This window comes from Oncorhynchus clarkii, chromosome 16, assembly GCF_045791955.1.
Source record: "Oncorhynchus clarkii lewisi isolate Uvic-CL-2024 chromosome 16, UVic_Ocla_1.0, whole genome shotgun sequence".
NCBI lineage: Eukaryota > Metazoa > Chordata > Actinopteri > Salmoniformes > Salmonidae > Oncorhynchus > Oncorhynchus clarkii.
Window position 1 is genome coordinate 35654995 of NC_092162.1, and position 26507 is coordinate 35681501.

General features: G+C 46.0%; 1 protein-coding gene across 1 annotated transcript in view; it reads left to right on the forward strand.

Annotated features, from left to right (window-relative positions):
- LOC139367576 (histone-lysine N-methyltransferase PRDM16-like) overlaps positions 1–26507 on the forward strand; it is a 103265-nt gene that overhangs the window by 55775 nt on the left and 20983 nt on the right. The window contains exons 11-13 of the mRNA XM_071105830.1: positions 666–837; positions 9678–9750; positions 9949–10138. Coding sequence (XP_070961931.1) covers positions 666–837; positions 9678–9750; positions 9949–10138 — 435 coding nt within the window. The remainder of the gene's footprint in view (positions 1–665; positions 838–9677; positions 9751–9948; positions 10139–26507) is intronic.

A 26507-nucleotide genomic window follows, 5' to 3' on the forward strand; every position in this document is an offset into this window, starting at 1 on the left:
ATTTTATGCACTGCAGTGCTAGCTGTACCTTATGCTTTCAGTACTAGATTAATTATCTGATCCTTTGATTGGGTGGACAACATGTCAATTCATGCTGCAAGAGCTGTAAGTCTATGGAAGGGAGTGAGAACCATGAGCCTCCTGGGTTTTGTACGGAGGAGGACAGAAGCTAGCTGTCCTCTGGCTACACCATGGTGCTACCCTACAGAGTGCTGTTGAGGCTACTGTAGACCTTCACTGCAAAACAGTGTGTTTTAATCATTTATTTGGTGACAATATATTTACTTTAGTTTTAACTAAAATGGATAACTTTTTAAATGTTTTATGATTTTTCACAGAGGAGGATGGCCCTCCCCTTCCTCCTCTGAGTAACCTCCGCCAAAGTTACTTCAACCAGGTATTAACTGTGGCATGTGAAGACATACACAATAAAGACAATGTTCTATACTTTTTTCTTTCACTTGATGTGTAGGAAAAAAAATCTAATATAATCCCTTTTTAGTTTTTTTAAGGCAACAAAATGTAACAACTGTGCAAGGGGTGAGTAGACTTTAACTAAACACGTTACGCATCTCATCGAGTGTAGTTCCCTATTCCTGATGTTGATTATAGCTTTAAATGCTGTTACTAACGGGTGTGTGTGTGTGTGTGCACCTTGCTAACAGTGAGTCAACACTCTGGGATCCTCTCCAACCTAGGAAACAACATTTCCTCTCCCAACTCCGAGCCAGATCACCATGCACTTTTAGATGAGAAAGAGGACTCTTACTTCTCGGAAATCCACAACTTCATTTCCAACAGCGAGATGAACCAGGCATCCAGCTCCATAGACAAGAGGTAGGGGGAACACACACATGCAAATACACACACACACACACCCCTGTCAGTGGAGTTAAAGCCAAGGTATTAGCTCGGGGCGTCTTAAAAGTTACTCATCATTACATGAGTGTTGTTCACAGAATCACTTCCGTTTACATACCTTACGACACACATCAACACCCAAATACGTTTAACTCACATTGATTGTTTTCGATGAACATTTCGATTGGCTTCTAGGGAGTAGACTATACAGTTATTAGGGTGTCACTCTGCCTTCCTGACAGAACTAACTCTGCTCCCCTGTCAGATGTTGCTCAAACAGGCTTTAGGGGGAGTCCAGTACAGTACAGTAAGCACAGCCCCCAGTGCCCCCTCCTCTACTCTGCCTGTTCTCAACGACTCACCTCAACTGAAATAAACTGCCCAGGCTGTTCCGCTATAACCAAGGCCAGGTTTACCAGAGCTTCTGGACTGCTCTCCTCTCCTCTCTACAGACTAAAGCATCACCAGCCTATAGTCTATGGCCCTGCAGTTTCAGGTAGCGCTAGAGGCTAGTGCTTAGCAGGGTCGTGTTCATTAATGCCCACTGCAGCAAATGTTTTGCACCCGGAAATGAAAACAAGCGTTTCTTACTGGACGCGTTTCTTATTGTCCCTCCCTGTTTCAGTCCGTTTTCTTCAGTGTCTAATAAATACGACCCAGGTTCCAAGGCAGTAGCTTTGACAGATGTGTGGGGGAAATATGCAAGCTGTCTTCTCCAATAAGCCAATAAGGATTCTTTAGATGTCAAGTAATGGTTCCTCCTTGATTTCGCTAACCCGTCTTCATGCCAATAACAGAGGGCTGCTTGTTTTTCAACTTTTCTTTTCCCGCTCCTCTGTCTTTCTCCACATCGCACTCTTTTTCTTTGTCTCTGTCTATTCTCTCTCTGTCTTTCTTTCTATCTCTTTCAATCTCTGTCTCTCTCTCTTTCATGTCTCCCACCCTCCCTCTTCCCTGGTCAGTAGACAAGAGACATAAAAGCCAACAGAGCTCAAGGGTAATTTAGCCCCTCTGCCATCTGCGATCAATAGTGCGGAACCATCCAGAATATGCAAGCCTGGCATTTTAATATCTGTAATTCAAAATAAGTGCTCTGTTTTCTGTCCGTCACAGACACACACACGCTCACATCCAGGCACATAGACACTGGCATGCATGCACAAATGTGCACGCAGGCATGCACACACACGCGCATGCACACACATGCATGTACGCACACACACATCACTCCCCCCATTGAACAGAGACATACGTGTGTATGCCTATCTGTGCACTCATGCGTCTCCTCCCCACTAAGTGTTTGTGAACTAAGTCAAGTTGATCTAGTCACTTGTCTCACTCTATTGTGTTTTTCTCCTCTGGACACTGTCTAGCCTGTGAGGTTGGGTGATGATTGAGATAGCTGGAGATGTGTGTATGGGTCACAGGGGTGGGGAGGAGGGGACTGGGACAGTGGAAGAGATTGTAAGGGGCAGAAACAGTAGAAAAGTGTGTATGGGGGTAGATAGAGCTGGACTGGGCGTTTCTTCGCTCAAAAGTTGTGGGGTGGTGGCTGAGGCATTTATCTACCAGATAAAACTGATGGACCTACAGTGGTTCCTCCTCTAAAGTTGTGGGGTGGTGGCTGAGGCATTTATCTACCAGATAAAACTGATGGACCTACAGTGGTTCCTCCTCTAAAGTTCTGTGGCGGTGGCTGAGGCATTTATCTACCAGATAAAACTGATGGACCTACAGTGGTTCCTCCTCTAAAGTTCTGGGGCGGTGGCTGAGGCATTTATCTACCAGATAAAACTGATGGACCTACAGTGGTTCCTCCTCTAAAGTTCTGGGGCGGTGGCTGAGGCATTTATCTACCAGATAAAACTGATGGACCTACAGTGGTTCCTCCTCTAAAGTTGTGGGGTGGTGGCTGGCACCAGCTTTCGGAGCAGCTCACAGATCACTGCACCTGTAAATAGCCCATCCAATCTACCTCATCCCCATACAGTTATTTTTTTTCCGCTGCTTTGCACCCCAGTATCTCTACTTGCACATTCATCTTCTGCAGATCTATCACTCCAGTGTTTAATTGCTATATTGTAATTACTTCGCCACCATGGCCTATTTATTGCCTTTACCGCCCTTATCTTACCTCGTTTGCACTCACTGTAAATATACTTTTTTTTCCTATTGTGTTATTAACTGTAGGTTTATTTATTCCATGTGTAATTCTGTGTTGTTGTTTGTGTCGCACTACAGTACATGCATATAGGACTTGCATCCTTGGCACAATAAAGTTATTTTAAGTTAACTACATGTACTGTAGATATTACCACGCATGATATTTATCTTGGCCAAGTCGCAGTTGTAAATGATAACTTGTTCTCAACTGGCCTACCTGGTTAAAAAAGGTGAAATATACTTTGGGGCAAAAAAGTATTTAGTCAGCCACCAATTGTGCAAGTTCTCCCACTTAGAAAGATGAGAAAGGCCTGTAATGTTCATCATAGGTAAACTTCAACTATGACAGACAAAATGAGAAGAAAAATTCCAGAAAATCACATTGTAGGATTTTTTATGAATTGATTTGAAAATTATGGTGGAAAATAAGTATTTGGACACCTACAAACAAGCAAGCTTTCTGGCTCTCACAGACCTGTAACTTCTTCTTTAAGAGGCTCCTCTGTCCTCCACTCGTTACCTGTATTAATGGCACCTGTTTGAACTTGTTATCAGTTTAAAAGACACCTGTCCACAACCTCAAACAGTCACACTCCAAACTCCACTATGGCCAAGACCAAAGAACTGTCAAAGGACACCAGAAACAAAATTGTAGACCTCCACCAGGCTGGGAAGACTGAATCTGCAATAGGTAAGCCGCTTGGTTTGAAGAAATCAACTGTGGGAGCAATTATTAGAAAATGGAAGACATACAAGCCCACTGATAATCTCCCTCGATCTGGGGCTCCACGCAAGATCTCAAGATTTTGAGTGAAAACCTCCTTCCATCCGCAAGGGCATTGAAGATGAAACGTGGCTGGGTCTTTCAGCATGACAATGATCCCAAACACACCACCCGGGCAACGAAGGAGTGGCTTCGTAAGAAGCATTTCAAGGTCCTGGAGTGGCCTAGCCAGTCTCCAGATCTCAACCCAATAGAAAATCTTTGGAGGGAGTTGAACATCCGTGTTGCCCAGCAACAGCCCCAAAACATCACTGCTCTAGAGGAGATCTGCATGGAGGAATGGGCCAAAATACCAGCAACAGTGTGTGAAAAACTTGTGAATACTTACAGAAAACGTTTGACCTCTGTCATTGACAACAAAGGGTATATAACAAAGTATTGAGATAAACTTTTGTTATTGACCAAATACTTATTTTCCACCATAATTTGCAAATAAATTCATTAAAAATCCTACAATGTGATTTTCTGGATTTTTTTATACACTTCAACAGTGTTTACCACTCCTGGGACATCAATGATTACACATTGTAACTATGCAATAGACTAGAAACATGATTTAAGTAAAGGCTGATTTTTAATTCATATATACAGAAAAAAAACAGTACACCACACTACCTATGCATATCTAACTCCCTTCATCTGAATTAATCTGAGGACACAGGATAGTATTTCAGTGAGATACTCAGGTATGAATCTCTGGGACATTCTTTTTCAGTCATTTCCAATACCAGGAGTATCAAACTCCATTCTTTGAATGATGCTGTGTCTGCATGTACATATTACAATTATACACTTCAACAGTGTTTACCAAACCTGCTCCTGAGACATCAATGATTACACATTGTAACTATGCAATAGACTAGAAACATGATTTAAGTAAAGGCTGATTTGTAATTCATATATAAAGAATAAAAAACCTACGCATATCTAACTCCTTTCATCTGAGGACACAGGATAGTATTTCAATGAGATACTTAATTTCACCAGTGGAGAATGTGAAACGCTTTATTGAAAGAAGTTCATTATCCAGGTGTTATAAATGCATTATAATAATTGTAATATTATATTATGAATACAAGTTCAATCTGTACTTCAATGCACATATATGGTGTGCATTATAAAATGAGGAAGAAAGACGAGGTGGGGAGAGAAGTAAGAACAGAGGCAGACAGCATATGATTAATGAATTACAGTGCTACCCTAATATTCTCTCAGTTCATCACAAATACAGTGTCTCTAGCGGTGTCTCCTAACCAGCCTTGGGCCCCCAGTTGGCCCAAAGGTTATCTTAAGAGCCGGTGAGGTGGCGATGACGGGACTGGCTTCCACTCGCACATCAAAACATACCTGCAGACGAGACAGATCGAGAGAGAGCATGATTAAGCCTTGTTTATTTTATTCTAACACGGTCAGTCATCATAATCATCAGGAGGTGAAATTCAAAACTAACCTTGGATCATTAACTCTGGGACTACAACATCTGTCTTTATTTCAATGTAAAGCATCTCTTTAATAATACTTCCTGTTGATCTGACCTCTCACCTATGATTATGCTGTGCACTCTGTCAGCCAATTCAGATGCGGGAGGGGTTCACCGACACAGCTGATATAACCTAGAGGATTTAGGGAGAAGGGGGAGGGATGGAGAGAGACTGTTACTGTGTGTGTGTGTGGCCTCACCTGGTGTCCACACTAAGTGGCCAAAGAAAACGTTATGCTGAAAAACAGACACATGAGGACAAACCATAGAAGATAATGTCATTATTAGACTTTTACATTACCAGATCACAAATTAATATCAAATCTATTTATATAGCCCTTCTTACATCAGCTGATACCTCAAAGTGCTGTACAGAAACCCAGCCTAAAAGCCCAAACAGCAAGCAAAGCAGATGTAAATACCACTTGAAGCTTGATAATGACTTGATCATTTGAATCAGCTGTGTAGTTCTAAGACAAAAACAAAACTGTGCACAGATGTTTGGAGCATTCCGATATGCCACAGCTGGTGAGGTGTCAGGTTCCCCTCTGTACTTAAAGGGTGATTATTCCAACTCTCTGAAATGCTGCAGATCTGCCCGCAGATGAGGTAGGAACACATATCCCAGACAGAAGAGGTGGATAGAATTCGACAGGTCAAGGTATCTTCCTCCAACCTGTGCATGTGAGACAGGTTCCATGTACAAGACAGGCAGAGAGGAAGAGAGAAAAAGAACACAGAACAGTTTAATTACCTCTGGTTATGGACACTTTTGCCAGCAATAAAACTTCCACGGCCTGTTCCTGGGACAGTGAACATACATCTGAAAGTAAAGAAAATAGCTTATTTTTTGTAGATGAAAACAATAACTGAGATATGACCGTTCAATCTAAAGCAGCAGATGTCATTTTCAGGATACGTCAATACAGCACAGAAAGATTAACACCAGACTGGTACTGTGGTTGTTCATCCTGTGATGGGAAATATGCAATGTGTACACAAAATAATATACTTTCCAAAACACATTGGAATTAAAAGTGAAATGTTTAAACTATTAACCTGCTTCATTATTTATCTATTACCAGTTGATGAAGAACAACTCCGATTTCATACATCATTGAAAATGTGTCTAGGAATAAGTAAGAATAAAAAAGATAAAATAACTTCTTAGATTTGATGGAGACATTATACATCTTAGAACCTTATCAAGTTATGATTTGTATCAATGTAGACGTGGGACAAGGGAGCAGGAACTGAACATTTTTGCCAAGCAATGCAACGAAGCTGGATCATTCTGGCAATGATACCTGCACCATCTACACGCTGCAAAGACTCTTCACCATTGTACACGATGGCCCATTGCTCAGACTTCCTTTGACCATTCTAAAGCCTGCATGGGGCATCTTGCCTTAATGTCCCTGACATCTGACATATCAGAATAGCATTCCCTGACAGACATATTGTGTTCTTTCATCCTTATGTAAACAAAGCTAACCGTTACACTGTCATTAAATATGATTATATATCGACTATGAAACAAATACGACATGACATGCTTATGAGTTGCCATGAAAGAAAGTTAGATGAATTCAACTTAAAATGGCGAGAACAGGTGTTCGTACCTAAATGGTTTGGTTAGCTTGAGAATAATAATTGCATGATTTATCATTCTACGGTATGTATGTATGTATCTATGTAATATAGTAGAACGTTATGAACCGACACTGAATCGTAGGAGCTAACTACTAGCTATGTAACGTCAGACAGAAGAGCGCCCAGTGCTGCTTGTTTTCAAATACATTTTTTGTTCTCTAAATCTTTTTGGGGAATAAAATACATAACTTTTTGCGCTCTATTACCAAATATTTGATTGCAACATTTTTTTTTTTTTTTACTTTGAAGCCTATTTTTTGTTTTCAGAACCATTCTTTTTGATTGAAATTTTTTGGGGGGATTTTGGCTCTTGCCATTTGTTGCAAGTTGGGGAGGGAGGCTAATAGCTGAACAATAGACTATTCAACCTTAAGAATAGTCTAATAGCAGAGCTATGTGTGAAAACCCTCATCCCATCACAGACCAGATTTGCCTTAACAACCAAGGGGGAGTTAGAGCACTAATTATACTTTTGGGTCCCAATGCACTACTGTGTCTCTAACTGACTATGAATGGGCAGTATAAACCAAAGAATAAACTGATAATTGTGCATGACTTCAAATGAAACAGGGAGCAGGTTTTGAACCCTGTTGCCTGAAGTCCAGTGCATTATCGACAGTGCACAAAAGTGCCCCAGAGTCGATAGAGTGTGTCCTTGCGGTAGCTTTCTACTCAATGTAATAAAGTAATGACTTTTCAAATAAGTTACCTTACACGTTAAGTTGGCTGACAATTTGTTAACTACACTGTCCTTACGAACCACATAGCATGTCATTACAGCAGTATGTACCGGTATGTTTCCTATCTACCTAACGTTCGTAGTTATACATCAATCTTGCCAGGATATTAACTATAGGCTAACTGAACCACATTGTATATCATTACAGCAGTATGTACCGGTATGTTAGCTATCTAACGTTAGTAGTTATACATCAATCTTGCCATTAACTCTAGGCTATCTAACTACCCAATGTTTATTGACTTGATAATTCCCATCATTCTTAGCTTAGCTAAATGGTATGGTCGTTCTGTAAACGTCAGCAAAAAAAGCGTAATTCAATTGTTTCCCGCAGCACAGTTAGTCACCAATGCTCTGGTTTACAGGAAAACTGCCTTACCAGCTCTGCTAGGGTGAGTAAAATGGTAAGCGTGATCTCATTTGTGTCTGGAATTAGCTAGCAAGCTAGCCAATGTTAGCGTGGGTGCTTGACTGCCTCTGCCCGAACGTTCAGTGTGCGCTCCGAGGGCGAATCTTTCTGAATTTACCCAGAGGGTTTTTCATTTTTCTTGGAATAGAAACACCATAATATTAATCAAATTAATTAAGCAAGTACCAGTCACAAATTTGGACACACCTACTCATTCCAGGATTGTTCTATATTTTTACTATTTTCTACATTGTAGAATAACTAACACATATGGAATCAGTTAAGAACAAATTCTTATTTTTTCAAGGACAGCCTACTCCTTCCTCCCCTTTGGGGGATGGAACTCCGGTCTTCCGCGTGTCTGCAATATGGACGACTATCAAATGCTTCTCAAAGATGCCCTCTGCTGGTCAAACTAGCAATGACTTGCAGTAACAGAAAAAATGGCTGAGAATTAAATGACGTGCCACAGAATGCTGCAGCAGGCAGGGTGTGCCGCAGTATGACAACTTTTAAAGGAGGAAATACTGTAGGCCGCTAACACAAACATACTGATGATGTGTTTAGACTAAGTGACAAAATGGAGGGCTCTGCGTCAGAGCTGTGCTTGTCTCCCTATACCTCCCCCTTTACACACAGCCCCTGCCAATTTGATTGTAGGATATTTAATCTAGATTGAAAGAGGAGAACAGCCCTCTGTCCCGCTTACTCCAGGAAAGTACCCCGTCTAGTTTGATGTCCATCTGCCCTCCGCTCTGTGGCAGCGGCTTCTCGGAGGGCTCACCCTGAGGAAATGACATCATGAGGCGATAAGCTGCAGAGACCAGGGGGCTTAAAAATGTGAAGGGCAGCAGGCTGCAATGTCTGGTGTGCTGATGGCCTGTTTGCAGAGCAGCCCACCTCCCCACACATACACACATCCACAGCCTCTAGAATCAGGGCCCGAAGGAGCCCTTTGAGCTTGGCCCTCTTGTCCAGTCTGCGTCTTAGGAAATAGCCAGTTATTCATTCGGCTCGGTTTCTCGCCGATTGTCAACATGCATGTTTGTTTGCTTGGACTGGGTCTCTGCTCGCTGTCAACAGAGCTCCTGACAGCTCAGTTATGGCCCAGCAAAGTATGACTCATTGCCTATTGACTGATAGACAAACAGCAGGGATGCCTGGCCAGTGGCCCACTGAGGCAGGTAGGGCAGTGGGCCTATAAATCCCAATCAAAGTCCTAATGGAGGCGAGGTGGGCTTGGGGGAAGGCCCTCGTCCCCCCCTGTCTCCTCTTCCTCATCTCCGCTCATCTGGCCAAGACAGAATGGGTGGGAACAGTAAACAGTAAGTCTAAATTGGCTGCTTTTGATGACCAGTTAGCTCTTTCACATCAGTGCAGATGAAGGAAAGGAAGCAAGGAGAGAAAATGGCCTTAGACTATTTGGATGCAATGATATTGTTCCACAGATTACACCCAATGAGGGTTTCATATAAACCAAGACATTTTAAGGATAAAATACTGTACATTTTTGAAACTATGAATAAAGAGCTAAATAAATACAATATATAATGTACAGCCACTGACCTCACGGTTCTCGTTGTTGCAGGTCAGAACTTACGGAGGAGGAGCGTCCGTCGAGCCACGGCCTGTCCAGCTCCCGGGGGCTAGAGGAGGAGGGGGCGGAGGGAGATGATGAAGAGGAGGACAAAGGCAGCCTGGAGGAGGAGGAGTGTCCGTCGAGCCACGGCCTGTCCAGCTCCCGGGGGCTAGAGGAGGAGGAGGCGGAGGGAGATGATGAAGAGGAGGACAAAGGCAGCCTGAAGGAGGAGGAGCGTCCGTTGAGCCACGGCCTGTCCAGCTCCCGGGGGCTAGAGGAGGAGGAGGCGGAGGGAGACAATGAAGAGGAGGAAGAAGGCAGCCTGGCGGAGAAATTTCAGGACGAAGCGCCCAAATCCCCCTCCCCGATCACCATGGTCACACCGGGGGCGTACGAAGACGAAGAGGGGGAGGGATCGGAGGAAGAGGAGGAAGCCACACCGTTGGCTATAAGCTACAAACACACCCGCAGGTATGTCTTGTCTGGCAGAATACAAGCTTTTTTTACAGACACAATGTCCTGTCTAATAGACCAAAGACATGGTTACGGACAAAACTACTGGTATGTTTTTCCTGTTACAGACTTCTGACCAAATTACAGACACAACTACCACCGTCAGACCAGCAGGTAGTGGTAGAATAGAGAAAAACTGTAGGGACAGACACAACTACAGACAAAGTCATGCAGTCACATACAGCACACCACACCTTCACAAAAAAATCCACCCAATCACAACGGCCACCCCTGTCTCCTCCCATTCCAACTAACACGACTTATACAGTTTAATATTGCATGACCTGCCATGCATGATCTGCCCTCCCTACAATGGCAGTACAATGAGTTCAATGAGAGTTAGATGGTGATGAAGAGAGTTGGGATGCTGATAGAACTCTCACAGTCCCATTCCATCGCCACCTGTCATTCTGTCCCTATCAGTGTCTGTCAGTGTTGAACCTGTCTTTCTGTCCCTATCAGTGTCGGTCAGTGTTGTACCTGTCTTTCTGTCCCTATCAGTGTCGGTCAGTGTTGTACCGGTCTTTCTGTCCCTATCAGTGTCGGTCAGTGTTGTACCTGTCTTTCTGTCCCTATCAGTGTCGGTCAGTGTTGTACCTGTCTTTCTGTCCCTATCAGTGTCGGTCAGTGTTGTACCTGTCTTTCTGTCCCGATCAATGTCGGTCAGTGTTGTACCTGTCTTTCTGTCCCTATCAGTGTCGGTCAGTGTTGTACCTGTCTTTCTGTCCCTATCAGTGTCGGTCAGTGTTGTAACTGTCTTTCTGTCCCGATCAGTGTCGGTCAGTGTTGGACCTGTCTTTCTGTCCCCATCAGTGTCGGTCAGTGTTGTACCTGTCTTTCTGTCCCTATCAGTGTCGGTCAGTGTTGTACCTGTCTTTCTGTCTTTCTGTCCCTATCAGGGTCGGTCAGTGTTGTACCTATCTTTCTGTCCCTATCAGTGTCTGTCAATTTTGTACCTGTCTTTCTGTCCCTATCAGTGTCGGTCAGTGTTGTACCTGTCTTTCTGTCCCTATCAGTGTCGGTCAGTGTTGTACCTGTTTTTCTGTCTTTCTGTCCATATCAGTGTCGGTCAGTGTTGTACCTGTCTTTCTGTCCCTATCAGTGTCGGTCAGTTTTGTACCTGTCTTTCTGTCCCTATCAGTGTCGGTCAGTGTTGTACCGGTCTTTCTGTCCCTATCAGTGTCGGTCAGTGTTGTACCTGTCTTTCCGTCTTTCTGTCCCTATCAGTGTCGGTCAGTGTTGTACCTGTCTTTCTGTCCCTATCAGTGTCGGTCAGTGTTGTGCCTGTCATTCTGTCCCTATCAGTGTCGGTCATTGTTGTACCTGTCTTTCTGTCTTTCTGTCCCTATCAGTGTCGATCAGTGTTGTACCTGTCTTTCTGTCCCTATCAGTGTCGGTCAGTGTAATACCTGTCTTATTGTCCCAATCAGTGTTGGTCAGTGTTGTACCTATCTTTCTGTCCCTATCAGTGTCTGTCAGTTTTGTGCCTGTCTTTCTGTCCATATCAGTGTCCGTCAGTTCTGTACATGTCTTTCTGTCCCTATCAGTGTCGGTCAGTGTTGTACCTGTCTTTCTGTCCCTATCAGTGTCGGTCAGTGTTGTACCTGTCTTTCTATATTTCTGTCCCCATCAGTGTCGGTCAGTGTTGTACCTGTCTTTCTGTCCCGATCAGTGTCGGTCAGTGTTGTACCTGTCTTTCTGTCTTTCTGTCCCTATCAGTGTCGGTCAGTGTTGTACCTGTCTTTCTGTCCCTGTCAGTGTCGGTCAGTGTTGTACCTGTCTTTCTGTCCCTATCAGTGTCGGTCAGTGTTGTACCTGTCTTTCTGTCCCTATCAGTGTCGGTCAGTGTTGTACCTGTCTTCCTGTCTTTCTGTCCCTGTCAGTGTCGGTCAGTGTTGTACCTGTCTTTCTGTCCCTGTCAGTGTCGGTCAGTGTTGTACCTGTCTTTCTGTCCCTATCAGTGTCGGTCAGTGTTGTACCTGTCTTTCTGTCCCTATCAGTGTCGGTCAATGTTGTACCTGTCTTTCTGTCCATATCAGTGTCGGTCAGTTCTGTACATGTCTTTCTGTCCCTATCAGTGTCGGTCAGTGTTGTACCTGTCTTTCTGTCCCTATCAGTGTCGGTCAGTGTTGTACCTGTCTTTCTGTCCCTATCAGTGTCGGTCAGTGTTGTACCTGTCTTTCTGTCTTTCTGTCCCTATCAGTGTCGGGTCAGGGTTGTACCTGTCTTTCTGTCACTATCAGTGTCGGTCAGTGTTGTACCTGTCTTTCTGTCCCTATTAGTGTCGGTCAGTGTTGTACCTGTCTTTCTGTCCCTATCAGTGTCGGTCAGTGTTGTACCTGTCTTTCTGTCCCTATCAGTGTCGGTCAGTGTTGTACCTGTCTTTCTGTCCCTATCAGTGTCGGTCAGTGTTGTACCTGTCTTTCTATATTTCTGTCCCCATCAGTGTCGGTCAGTGTTGTACCTGTCTTTCTGTCCCTATCAGTGTCGGTCAGTGTTGTACCTGTCTTTCTGTCTTTCTGTCCCTATCAGTGCCGGTCAGTGTTGTACCTGTCTTTCTGTCCCTGTCAGTGTCGGTCAGTGTTGTACCTGTCTTTCTGTCCCTATCAGTGTCGGTCAGTGTTGTACCTGTCTTTCTGTCCCTATCAGTGTCGGTCAGTGTTGTACCTGTCTTTCTGTCCCTATCAGTGTCGGTCAGTGTTGTACCTGTCTTCCTGTCTTTCTGTCCCTGTCAGTGTCGGTCAGTGTTGTACCTGTCTTTCTGTCCCTGTCAGTGTCGGTCAGTGTTGTACCTGTCTTTCTGTCCCTATCAGTGTCGGTCAATGTTGTACCTGTCTTTCTGTCCATATCAGTGTCGGTCAGTTCTGTACATGTCTTTCTGTCCCTATCAGTGTCGGTCAGTGTTGTACCTGTCTTTCTGTCCCTATCAGTGTCGGTCAGTGTTGTACCTGTCTTTCTGTCCCTATCAGTGTCGGTCAGTGTTGTACCTGTCCTTCTGTCCCTATCAGTGTCGGTCAGTGTTGTACCTGTCTTTCTGTCCCTATCAGTGTCGGTCAGTGTTGTACCTGTCTTTCTGTCCCTATCAGTGTCGGTCAGTGTTGTACCTGTCTTTCTGTCCCTATCAGTGTCGGTCAGTGTCGTACCTGTCTTTCTGTCCCTATCAGTGTCGGTCAGTGTTGTACCTGTCTTCCTGTCTTTCTGTCCCTGTCAGTGTCGGTCAGTGTTGTACCTGTCTTTCTGTCCCTGTCAGTGTCGGTCAGTGTTGTACCTGTCTTTCTGTCCCTATCAGTGTCGGTCAGTGTTGTACCTGTCTTTCTGTCCCTATCAGTGTCGGTCAATGTTGTACCTGTCTTTCTGTCCATATCAGTGTCGGTCAGTTCTGTACATGTCTTTCTGTCCCTATCAGTGTCGGTCAGTGTTGTACCTGTCTTTCTGTCCCTATCAGTGTCGGTCAGTGTTGTACCTGTCTTTCTGTCCCTATCAGTGTCGGTCAGTGTTGTACCTGTCTTTCTGTCTTTCTGTCCCTATCAGTGTCGGGTCAGGGTTGTACCTGTCTTTCTGTCACTATCAGTGTCGGTCAGTGTTGTACCTGTCTTTCTGTCCCTATCAGTGTCGGTCAGTGTTGTACCTGTCTTTCTGTCCCTATCAGTGTCGGTCAGTGTTGTACCTGTCTTTCTGTCCCTATCAGTGTCGGTCAGTGTTGTACCTGTCTTTCTGTCCCTATCAGTGTCGGTCAGTGTTGTACCTGTCTTTCTATCTTTCTGTCCCTATCAGTGTCGGTCAGTGTTGTACCTGTCTTTCTGTCCCTATCATTGTCGGTCAGTGTTGTACCTGTCTTTCTGTCCCTATCAGTGTCGGTCAGTGTTGTACCTGTCTTTCTGTCCCTATCAGTGTCGGTCAGTGTAATACCTGTCTTTCTTTCCCAATCAGTGTCGGTCAGTGTTGTACCTGTCCTTCTGTCCCTATCAGTGTCGGTCAGTGTTGTACCTGTCTTTCTGTCTTTCTGTCCCTATCAGTGTCGGTCAGTGTTGTACCTGTCTTTCTGTCCATATCAGTGTCGGTCAGTGTTGTACCTGTCTTTCTGTCCCTATCAGTGTCGGTCAGGGTTGTACCTGTCTTTCTGTCACTATCAGTGTCGGTCAGTGTTGTACCTGTCTTTCTGTCCCTATCAGTGTCGGTCAGTGTTGTACCTGTCTTTCTGTCTTTCTGTCCCTATCAGTGTCGGTCAGTGTTGTACCTGTCTTTCTGTCCCTATCAGTGTTGGTCAGTGTTGTACCTGTCGTTCTGTCCCTATCAGTGTCCGTCATTGTTGTACCTGTCTTTCTGTCTTTCTGTCCCTATCAGTGTCGGTCACTGTTGTACCTGTCTTTCTGTCCCTATCAGTGTCGGTCAGTGTTATACCTGTCTTACTGTCCCAATCAGTGTCGGTCAGTGTTGTACCTATCTTTCTGTCCCTATCAGTGTCTGTCAGTTTTGTGCCTGTCTTTCTGTCCATATCAGTGTCCGTCAGTTCTGTACATGTCTTTCTGTCCCTATCAGTGTCGGTCAGTGTTGTACCTGTCTTTCTGTCCCTATCAGTGTCGGTCAGTGTTGTACCTGTCTTTCCATCTTTCTGTCCCCATCAGTGTCGGTCAGTGTTGTACCTGTCTTTCTGTCCCTATCAGTGTCTGTCAGTGTTGTACCTGTCTTTCTGTCTTTCTGTCCCTATCAGTGTCGGTCAGTGTTGTACCTGTCTTTCTGTCCCTGTCAGTGTCGGTCAGTGTTGTACCTGTCTTTCTGTCCCTATCAGTGTCGGTCAGTGTTGTACCTGTCTTTCTGTCCCTATCAGTGTCGGTCAGTGTTGTACCTGTCTTTCTGTCCCTATCAGTGTCGGTCAGTGTTGTAACTGTCTTCCTGTCTTTCTGTCCCTGTCAGTGTCGGTCAGTGTTTTACCTGTCTTTCTGTCCCTGTCAGTGGCGGTCAGTGTTGTACCTGTCTTTCTGTCCCTATCAGTGTCGGTCAGTGTTGTACCTGTCTTTCTGTCCCTATCAGTGTCGGTCAGTGTTTTACCTGTCTTTCTGTCCCTATCAGTGTCGGTCAGTGTTGTACCTGTCTTCCTGTCTTTCTGTCCCTGTCAGTGTCGGTCAGTGTTGTACCTGTCTTTCTGTCCCTGTCAGTGTCGGTCAGTGTTGTACCTGTCTTTCTGTCCCTATCAGTGTCGGTCAGTGTTGTACCTGTCTTTCTGTCCCTATCAGTGTCGGTCAGTGTTGTACCTGTCTTCCTGTCTTTCTGTCCCTGTCAGTGTCGGTCAGTGTTGTACCTGTCTTTCTGTCCCTGTCAGTGTCGGTCAGTGTTGTACCTGTCTTTCTGTCCCTATCAGTGTCGGTCAGTGTTGTACCTGTCTTTCTGTCCCTATCAGTGTCGGTCAATGTTGTACCTGTCTTTCTGTCCATATCAGTGTCGGTCAGTTCTGTACATGTCTTTCTGTCCCTATCAGTGTCGGTCAGTGTTGTACCTGTCTTTCTGTCCCTATCAGTGTCGGTCAGTGTTGTACCTGTCTTTCTGTCCCTATCAGTGTCGGTCAGTGTTGTACCTGTCTTTCTGTCTTTCTGTCCCTATCAGTGTCGGGTCAGGGTTGTACCTGTCTTTCTGTCACTATCAGTGTCGGTCAGTGTTGTACCTGTCTTTCTGTCCCTATTAGTGTCGGTCAGTGTTGTACCTGTCTTTCTGTCCCTATCAGTGTCGGTCAGTGTTGTACCTGTCTTTCTGTCCCTATCAGTGTCGGTCAGTGTTGTACCTGTCTTTCTGTCCCTATCAGTGTCGGTCAGTGTTGTACCTGTCTTTCTATATTTCTGTCCCCATCAGTGTCGGTCAGTGTTGTACCTGTCTTTCTGTCCCTATCAGTGTCGGTCAGTGTTGTACCTGTCTTTCTGTCTTTCTGTCCCTATCAGTGCCGGTCAGTGTTGTACCTGTCTTTCTGTCCCTGTCAGTGTCGGTCAGTGTTGTACCTGTCTTTCTGTCCCTATCAGTGTCGGTCAGTGTTGTACCTGTCTTTCTGTCCCTATCAGTGTCGGTCAGTGTTGTACCTGTCTTTCTGTCCCTATCAGTGTCGGTCAGTGTTGTACCTGTCTTCCTGTCTTTCTGTCCCTGTCAGTGTCGGTCAGTGTTGTACCTGTCTTTCTGTCCCTGTCAGTGTCGGTCAGTGTTGTACCTGTCTTTCTGTCCCTATCAGTGTCGGTCAATGTTGTACCTGTCTTTCTGTCCATATCAGTGTCGGTCAGTTCTGTACATGTCTTTCTGTCCCTATCAGTGTCGGTCAGTGTTGTACCTGTCTTTCTGTCCCTATCAGTGTCGGTCAGTGTTGTACCTGTCTTTCTGTCCCTATCAGTGTCGGTCAGTGTTGTACCTGTCCTTCTGTCCCTATCAGTGTCGGTCAGTGTTGTACCTGTCTTTCTGTCCCTATCAGTGTCGGTCAGTGTTGTACCTGTCTTTCTGTCCCTATCAGTGTCGGTCAGTGTTGTACCTGTCTTTCTGTCCCTATCAGTGTCGGTCAGTGTCGTACCTGTCTTTCTGTCCCTATCAGTGTCGGTCAGTGTTGTACCTGTCTTCCTGTCTTTCTGTCCCTGTCAGTGTCGGTCAGTGTTGTACCTGTCTTTCTGTCCCTGTCAGTGTCGGTCAGTGTTGTACCTGTCTTTCTGTCCCTATCAGTGTCGGTCAGTGTTGTACCTGTCTTTCTGTCCCTATCAGTGTCGGTCAATGTTGTACCTGTCTTTCTGTCCATATCAGTGTCGGTCAGTTCTGTACATGTCTTTCTGTCCCTATCAGTGTCGGTCAGTGTTGTACCTGTCTTTCTGTCCCTATCAGTGTCGGTCAGTGTTGTACCTGTCTTTCTGTCCCTATCAGTGTCGGTCAGTGTTGTACCTGTCTTTCTGTCTTTCTGTCCCTATCAGTGTCGGGTCAGGGTTGTACCTGTCTTTCTGTCACTATCAGTGTCGGTCAGTGTTGTACCTGTCTTTCTGTCCCTATCAGTGTCGGTCAGTGTTGTACCTGTCTTTCTGTCCCTATCAGTGTCGGTCAGTGTTGTACCTGTCTTTCTGTCCCTATCAGTGTCGGTCAGTGTTGTACCTGTCTTTCTGTCCCTATCAGTGTCGGTCAGTGTTGTACCTGTCTTTCTATCTTTCTGTCCCTATCAGTGTCGGTCAGTGTTGTACCTGTCTTTCTGTCCCTATCATTGTCGGTCAGTGTTGTACCTGTCTTTCTGTCCCTATCAGTGTCGGTCAGTGTTGTACCTGTCTTTCTGTCCCTATCAGTGTCGGTCAGTGTAATACCTGTCTTTCTTTCCCAATCAGTGTCGGTCAGTGTTGTACCTGTCCTTCTGTCCCTATCAGTGTCGGTCAGTGTTGTACCTGTCTTTCTGTCTTTCTGTCCCTATCAGTGTCGGTCAGTGTTGTACCTGTCTTTCTGTCCATATCAGTGTCGGTCAGTGTTGTACCTGTCTTTCTGTCCCTATCAGTGTCGGTCAGGGTTGTACCTGTCTTTCTGTCACTATCAGTGTCGGTCAGTGTTGTACCTGTCTTTCTGTCCCTATCAGTGTCGGTCAGTGTTGTACCTGTCTTTCTGTCTTTCTGTCCCTATCAGTGTCGGTCAGTGTTGTACCTGTCTTTCTGTCCCTATCAGTGTTGGTCAGTGTTGTACCTGTCGTTCTGTCCCTATCAGTGTCCGTCATTGTTGTACCTGTCTTTCTGTCTTTCTGTCCCTATCAGTGTCGGTCACTGTTGTACCTGTCTTTCTGTCCCTATCAGTGTCGGTCAGTGTTATACCTGTCTTACTGTCCCAATCAGTGTCGGTCAGTGTTGTACCTATCTTTCTGTCCCTATCAGTGTCTGTCAGTTTTGTGCCTGTCTTTCTGTCCATATCAGTGTCCGTCAGTTCTGTACATGTCTTTCTGTCCCTATCAGTGTCGGTCAGTGTTGTACCTGTCTTTCTGTCCCTATCAGTGTCGGTCAGTGTTGTACCTGTCTTTCCATCTTTCTGTCCCCATCAGTGTCGGTCAGTGTTGTACCTGTCTTTCTGTCCCTATCAGTGTCTGTCAGTGTTGTACCTGTCTTTCTGTCTTTCTGTCCCTATCAGTGTCGGTCAGTGTTGTACCTGTCTTTCTGTCCCTGTCAGTGTCGGTCAGTGTTGTACCTGTCTTTCTGTCCCTATCAGTGTCGGTCAGTGTTGTACCTGTCTTTCTGTCCCTATCAGTGTCGGTCAGTGTTGTACCTGTCTTTCTGTCCCTATCAGTGTCGGTCAGTGTTGTAACTGTCTTCCTGTCTTTCTGTCCCTGTCAGTGTCGGTCAGTGTTTTACCTGTCTTTCTGTCCCTGTCAGTGGCGGTCAGTGTTGTACCTGTCTTTCTGTCCCTATCAGTGTCGGTCAGTGTTGTACCTGTCTTTCTGTCCCTATCAGTGTCGGTCAGTGTTTTACCTGTCTTTCTGTCCCTATCAGTGTCGGTCAGTGTTGTACCTGTCTTCCTGTCTTTCTGTCCCTGTCAGTGTCGGTCAGTGTTGTACCTGTCTTTCTGTCCCTGTCAGTGTCGGTCAGTGTTGTACCTGTCTTTCTGTCCCTATCAGTGTCGGTCAGTGTTGTACCTGTCTTTCTGTCCCTATCAGTGTCGGTCAATGTTGTACCTGTCTTTCTGTCCATATCAGTGTCGGTCAGTTCTGTACATGTCTTTCTGTCCCTATCAGTGTCGGTCAGTGTTGTACCTGTCTTTCTGTCCCTATCAGTGTCGGTCAGTGTTGTACCTGTCTTTCTGTCCCTATCAGTGTCGGTCAGTGTTGTACCTGTCCTTCTGTCCCTATCAGTGTCGGTCAGTGTTGTACCTGTCTTTCTGTCCCTATCAGTGTCGGTCAGTGTTGTACCTGTCTTTCTGTCCCTATCAGTGTCGGTCAGTGTTGTACCTGTCTTTCTGTCCCTATCAGTGTCGGTCAGTGTTGTACCTGTCTTTCTGTCCCTATCAGTGTCGGTCAGTGTTGTACCTGTCTTCCTGTCTTTCTGTCCCTGTCAGTGTCGGTCAGTGTTGTACCTGTCTTTCTGTCCCTGTCAGTGTCGGTCAGTGTTGTACCTGTCTTTCTGTCCCTATCAGTGTCGGTCAGTGTTGTACCTGTCTTTCTGTCCCTATCAGTGTCGGTCAATGTTGTACCTGTCTTTCTGTCCATATCAGTGTCGGTCAGTTCTGTACATGTCTTTCTGTCCCTATCAGTGTCGGTCAGTGTTGTACCTGTCTTTCTGTCCCTATCAGTGTCGGTCAGTGTTGTACCTGTCTTTCTGTCCCTATCAGTGTCGGTCAGTGTTGTACCTGTCCTTCTGTCCCTATCAGTGTCGGTCAGTGTTGTACCTGTCTTTCTGTCCCTATCAGTGTCGGTCAGTGTTGTACCTGTCTTTCTGTCCCTATCAGTGTCGGTCAGTGTTGTACCTGTCTTTCTGTCCCTATCAGTGTCGGTCAGTGTCGTACCTGTCTTTCTGTCCCTATCAGTGTCGGTCAGTGTTGTACCTGTCTTCCTGTCTTTCTGTCCCTGTCAGTGTCGGTCAGTGTTGTACCTGTCTTTCTGTCCCTGTCAGTGTCGGTCAGTGTTGTACCTGTCTTTCTGTCCCTATCAGTGTCGGTCAGTGTTGTACCTGTCTTTCTGTCCCTATCAGTGTCGGTCAATGTTGTACCTGTCTTTCTGTCCATATCAGTGTCGGTCAGTTCTGTACATGTCTTTCTGTCCCTATCAGTGTCGGTCAGTGTTGTACCTGTCTTTCTGTCCCTATCAGTGTCGGTCAGTGTTGTACCTGTCTTTCTGTCCCTATCAGTGTCGGTCAGTGTTGTACCTGTCTTTCTGTCTTTCTGTCCCTATCAGTGTCGGGTCAGGGTTGTACCTGTCTTTCTGTCACTATCAGTGTCGGTCAGTGTTGTACCTGTCTTTCTGTCCCTATCAGTGTCGGTCAGTGTTGTACCTGTCTTTCTGTCCCTATCAGTGTCGGTCAGTGTTGTACCTGTCTTTCTGTCCCTATCAGTGTCGGTCAGTGTTGTACCTGTCTTTCTGTCCCTATCAGTGTCGGTCAGTGTTGTACCTGTCTTTCTATCTTTCTGTCCCTATCAGTGTCGGTCAGTGTTGTACCTGTCTTTCTGTCCCTATCATTGTCGGTCAGTGTTGTACCTGTCTTTCTGTCCCTATCAGTGTCGGTCAGTGTTGTACCTGTCTTTCTGTCCCTATCAGTGTCGGTCAGTGTAATACCTGTCTTTCTTTCCCAATCAGTGTCGGTCAGTGTTGTACCTGTCCTTCTGTCCCTATCAGTGTCGGTCAGTGTTGTACCTGTCTTTCTGTCTTTCTGTCCCTATCAGTGTCGGTCAGTGTTGTACCTGTCTTTCTGTCCATATCAGTGTCGGTCAGTGTTGTACCTGTCTTTCTGTCCCTATCAGTGTCGGTCAGGGTTGTACCTGTCTTTCTGTCACTATCAGTGTCGGTCAGTGTTGTACCTGTCTTTCTGTCCCTATCAGTGTCGGTCAGTGTTGTACCTGTCTTTCTGTCTTTCTGTCCCTATCAGTGTCGGTCAGTGTTGTACCTGTCTTTCTGTCCCTATCAGTGTTGGTCAGTGTTGTACCTGTCGTTCTGTCCCTATCAGTGTCCGTCATTGTTGTACCTGTCTTTCTGTCTTTCTGTCCCTATCAGTGTCGGTCACTGTTGTACCTGTCTTTCTGTCCCTATCAGTGTCGGTCAGTGTTATACCTGTCTTACTGTCCCAATCAGTGTCGGTCAGTGTTGTACCTATCTTTCTGTCCCTATCAGTGTCTGTCAGTTTTGTGCCTGTCTTTCTGTCCATATCAGTGTCCGTCAGTTCTGTACATGTCTTTCTGTCCCTATCAGTGTCGGTCAGTGTTGTACCTGTCTTTCTGTCCCTATCAGTGTCGGTCAGTGTTGTACCTGTCTTTCCATCTTTCTGTCCCCATCAGTGTCGGTCAGTGTTGTACCTGTCTTTCTGTCCCTATCAGTGTCTGTCAGTGTTGTACCTGTCTTTCTGTCTTTCTGTCCCTATCAGTGTCGGTCAGTGTTGTACCTGTCTTTCTGTCCCTGTCAGTGTCGGTCAGTGTTGTACCTGTCTTTCTGTCCCTATCAGTGTCGGTCAGTGTTGTACCTGTCTTTCTGTCCCTATCAGTGTCGGTCAGTGTTGTACCTGTCTTTCTGTCCCTATCAGTGTCGGTCAGTGTTGTAACTGTCTTCCTGTCTTTCTGTCCCTGTCAGTGTCGGTCAGTGTTTTACCTGTCTTTCTGTCCCTGTCAGTGGCGGTCAGTGTTGTACCTGTCTTTCTGTCCCTATCAGTGTCGGTCAGTGTTGTACCTGTCTTTCTGTCCCTATCAGTGTCGGTCAGTGTTTTACCTGTCTTTCTGTCCCTATCAGTGTCGGTCAGTGTTGTACCTGTCTTCCTGTCTTTCTGTCCCTGTCAGTGTCGGTCAGTGTTGTACCTGTCTTTCTGTCCCTGTCAGTGTCGGTCAGTGTTGTACCTGTCTTTCTGTCCCTATCAGTGTCGGTCAGTGTTGTACCTGTCTTTCTGTCCCTATCAGTGTCGGTCAATGTTGTACCTGTCTTTCTGTCCATATCAGTGTCGGTCAGTTCTGTACATGTCTTTCTGTCCCTATCAGTGTCGGTCAGTGTTGTACCTGTCTTTCTGTCCCTATCAGTGTCGGTCAGTGTTGTACCTGTCTTTCTGTCCCTATCAGTGTCGGTCAGTGTTGTACCTGTCCTTCTGTCCCTATCAGTGTCGGTCAGTGTTGTACCTGTCTTTCTGTCCCTATCAGTGTCGGTCAGTGTTGTACCTGTCTTTCTGTCCCTATCAGTGTCGGTCAGTGTTGTACCTGTCTTTCTGTCCCTATCAGTGTCGGTCAGTGTTGTACCTGTCTTTCTGTCCCTATCAGTGTCGGTCAGTGTTGTACCTGTCTTCCTGTCTTTCTGTCCCTGTCAGTGTCGGTCAGTGTTGTACCTGTCTTTCTGTCCCTGTCAGTGTCGGTCAGTGTTGTACCTGTCTTTCTGTCCCTATCAGTGTCGGTCAGTGTTGTACCTGTCTTTCTGTCCCTATCAGTGTCGGTCAATGTTGTACCTGTCTTTCTGTCCATATCAGTGTCGGTCAGTTCTGTACATGTCTTTCTGTCCCTATCAGTGTCGGTCAGTGTTGTACCTGTCTTTCTGTCCCTATCAGTGTCGGTCAGTGTTGTACCTGTCTTTCTGTCCCTATCAGTGTCGGTCAATGTTGTACCTGTCTTTCTGTCCATATCAGTGTCGGTCAGTTCTGTACATGTCTTTCTGTCCCTATCAGTGTCGGTCAGTGTTGTACCTGTCTTTCTGTCCCTATCAGTGTCGGTCAGTGTTGTACCTGTCTTTCTGTCCCTATCAGTGTCGGTCAGTGTTGTACCTGTCTTTCTGTCTTTCTGTCCCTATCAGTGTCGGGTCAGGGTTGTACCTGTCTTTCTGTCACTATCAGTGTCGGTCAGTGTTGTACCTGTCTTTCTGTCCCTATCAGTGTCGGTCAGTGTTGTACCTGTCTTTCTGTCCCTATCAGTGTCGGTCAGTGTTGTACCTGTCTTTCTGTCCCTATCAGTGTCGGTCAGTGTTGTACCTGTCTTTCTGTCCCTATCAGTGTCGGTCAGTGTTGTACCTGTCTTTCTATCTTTCTGTCCCTATCAGTGTCGGTCAGTGTTGTACCTGTCTTTCTGTCCCTATCATTGTCGGTCAGTGTTGTACATGTCTTTCTGTCCCTATCAGTGTCGGTCAGTGTTGTACCTGTCTTTCTGTCCCTATCAGTGTCGGTCAGTGTAATACCTGTCTTTCTTTCCCAATCAGTGTCGGTCAGTGTTGTACCTGTCCTTCTGTCCCTATCAGTGTCGGTCAGTGTTGTACCTGTCTTTCTGTCTTTCTGTCCCTATCAGTGTCGGTCAGTGTTGTACCTGTCTTTCTGTCCATATCAGTGTCGGTCAGTGTTGTACCTGTCTTTCTGTCCCTATCAGTGTCGGTCAGGGTTGTACCTGTCTTTCTGTCACTATCAGTGTCGGTCAGTGTTGTACCTGTCTTTCTGTCCCTATCAGTGTCGGTCAGTGTTGTACCTGTCTTTCTGTCTTTCTGTCCCTATCAGTGTCGGTCAGTGTTGTACCTGTCTTTCTGTCCCTATCAGTGTTGGTCAGTGTTGTACCTGTCGTTCTGTCCCTATCAGTGTCGGTCATTGTTGTACCTGTCTTTCTGTCTTTCTGTCCCTATCAGTGTCGGTCACTGTTGTACCTGTCTTTCTGTCCCTATCAGTGTCGGTCAGTGTTATACCTGTCTTACTGTCCCAATCAGTGTCGGTCAGTGTTGTACCTATCTTTCTGTCCCTATCAGTGTCTGTCAGTTTTGTGCCTGTCTTTCTGTCCATATCAGTGTCCGTCAGTTCTGTACATGTCTTTCTGTCCCTATCAGTGTCGGTCAGTGTTGTACCTGTCTTTCTGTCCCTATCAGTGTCGGTCAGTGTTGTACCTGTCTTTCCATCTTTCCTTCCCCATCAGTGTCGGTCAGTGTTGTACCTGTCTTTCTGTCCCTATCAGTGTCGGTCAGTGTTGTACCTGTCTTTCTGTCTTTCTGTCCCTATCAGTGTCGGTCAGTGTTGTACCTGTCTTTCTGTCCCTGTCAGTGTCGGTCAGTGTTGTACCTGTCTTTCTGTCCCTATCAGTGTCGGTCAGTGTTGTACCTGTCTTTCTGTCCCTATCAGTGTCGGTCAGTGTTGTACCTGTCTTTCTGTCCCTATCAGTGTCGGTCAGTGTTGTACCTGTCTTCCTGTCTTTCTGTCCCTGTCAGTGTCGGTCAGTGTTGTACCTGTCTTTCTGTCCCTGTCAGTGGCGGTCAGTGTTGTACCTGTCTTTCTGTCCCTATCAGTGTCGGTCAGTGTTGTACCTGTCTTTCTGTCCCTATCAGTGTCGGTCAGTGTTTTACCTGTCTTTCTGTCCCTATCAGTGTCGGTCAGTGTTTTACCTGTCTTTCTGTCCCTATCAGTGTCGGTCAGTGTTGTACCTGTCTTTCTGTCCCTATCAGTGTCGGTCAGTGTTGTACCTGTCTTTCTGTCCCTATCAGTGTCGGTCAGTGTTGTACCTATCTTTCTGTCCCTATCAGTGTCGGTCAGTGTTGTACCTGTCTTTCTGTCCCTATCAGTGTCGGTCAATGTTGTACCTGTCTTTCTGTCCATATCAGTGTCGGTCAGTTCTGTACATGTCTTTCTGTCCCTATCAGTGTCGGTCAGTGTTGTACCTGTCTTTCTGTCCCTATCAGTGTCGGTCAGTGTTGTACCTGTCTTTCTGTCTTTCTATCCCTATCATTGTCGGTCAGTGTTGTACCTGTCTTTCTGTCTTTCTGTCCCTATCAGTGTCGGTCAGTGTTGTACCTATCTTTCTGTCCCTATCAGTGTCTGTCAGTGTTGTACCTGTCTTTCTGTCCCTATCAGTGTCGGTCAGTGTTGTACCTGTCTTTCTGTCCCTATCAGTGTCGGTCAGTGTTGTACCTGTCTTTCTGTCTTTCTGTCCCTATCAGTGTCGGTTAGTGTTGTACCTGTCTTTCTGTCCCTATCAGTGTCGGTCAGTGTTGTACCTATCTTTCTGTCCCTATCAGTGTCGGTCAGTGTTGTACCTGTCTTTCTGTCCCTATCAGTGTCGGTCAGTGTTGTACCTGTCTTTCTATCTTTCTGTCCCCATCAGTGTCGGTCAGTGTTGTACCTGTCTTTCTGTCCCTATCAGTGTCGGTCAGTGTTGTACCTGTCTTTCTGTCTTTCTGTCCCTATCAGTGTCGGTCAGTGTTGTACCTGTCTTTCTGTCCCTATCAGTGTCGGTCAGTGTTTTACCTGTCTTTCTGTCCCTATCAGTGTCGGTCAGTGTTGTACCTGTCTTTCTGTCCCTATCAGTGTCGGTCAGTGTTGTACCTGTCTTTCTGTCCCTATCAGTGTCGGTCAATGTTGTACCTGTCTTTCTGTCCCTATCAGTGTTGGTCAGTGTTGTACCTGTCTTTCTGTCTTTCTATCCCTATCATTGTCGGTCAGTGTTGTACCTGTCTTTCTGTCTTTCTGTCCCTATCAGTGTCGGTCAGTGTTGTACCTATCTTTCTGTCCCTATCAGTGTCTGTCAGTGTTGTACCTGTCTTTCTGTCCCTATCAGTGTTGGTCAGTGTTGTACCTGTCTTTCTGTCCCTATCAGTGTCGGTCAGTGTTGTACCTGTCTTTCTGTCTTTCTGTCCCTATCAGTGTCGGTTAGTGTTGTACCTGTCTTTCTGTCCCTATCAGTGTCGGTCAGTGTTGTACCTATCTTTCTGTCCCTATCAGTGTCTGTAAGTTTTGTACCTGTCTTTCTGTCCCTATCAGTGTCGGTCAGTGTTGTACCTGTCTTCCTGTCTTTCTGTCCCTATCACTGTCGGTCAGTGTTGTACCTGTCTTTCTGTCCCTGTCAGTGTCGGTCAGTGTTGTACCTGTCTTTCTGTCCCAATCAGTGTCGGTCAGTGTTGTACCTGTCCTTCTGTCCCTATCAGTGTCGGTCAGTGTTGTACCTGTCTTTCTGTCTTTCTGTCCCTATCAGTGTCGGTCAGTGTTGTACCTGTCTTTCTGTCCATATCAGTGTCGGTCAGTTCTGTACATGTCTTTCTGTCCCTATCAGTGTCGGTCAGTGTTGTACCTGTCTTTCTGTCCCTATCAGTGTCGGTCAGGGTTGTACCTGTCTTTCTGTCACTATCAGTGTCGGTCAGTGTTGTACCTGTCTTTCTGTCCCTATCAGTGTCGGTCAGTGTTGTACCTGTCTTTCTGTCCCTATCAGTGTCGGTCAGTGTTGTACCTGTCTTTCTGTCCCTATCAGTGTCGGTCAGTGTTGTACCTGTCTTCCTGTCTTTCTGTCCCTGTCAGTGTCGGTCAGTGTTGTACCTGTCTTTCTGTCCCTGTCAGTGGCGGTCAGTGTTGTACCTGTCTTTCTGTCCCTATCAGTGTCGGTCAGTGTTGTACCTGTCTTTCTGTCCCTATCAGTGTCGGTCAGTGTTTTACCTGTCTTTCTGTCCCTATCAGTGTCGGTCAGTGTTTTACCTGTCTTTCTGTCCCTATCAGTGTCGGTCAGTGTTGTACCTGTCTTTCTGTCCCTATCAGTGTCGGTCAGTGTTGTACCTGTCTTTCTGTCCCTATCAGTGTCGGTCAGTGTTGTACCTGTCTTTCTGTCCCTATCAGTGTCGGTCAGTGTTGTACCTGTCTTTCTGTCCCTATCAGTGTCGGTCAATGTTGTACCTGTCTTTCTGTCCATATCAGTGTCGGTCAGTTCTGTACATGTCTTTCTGTCCCT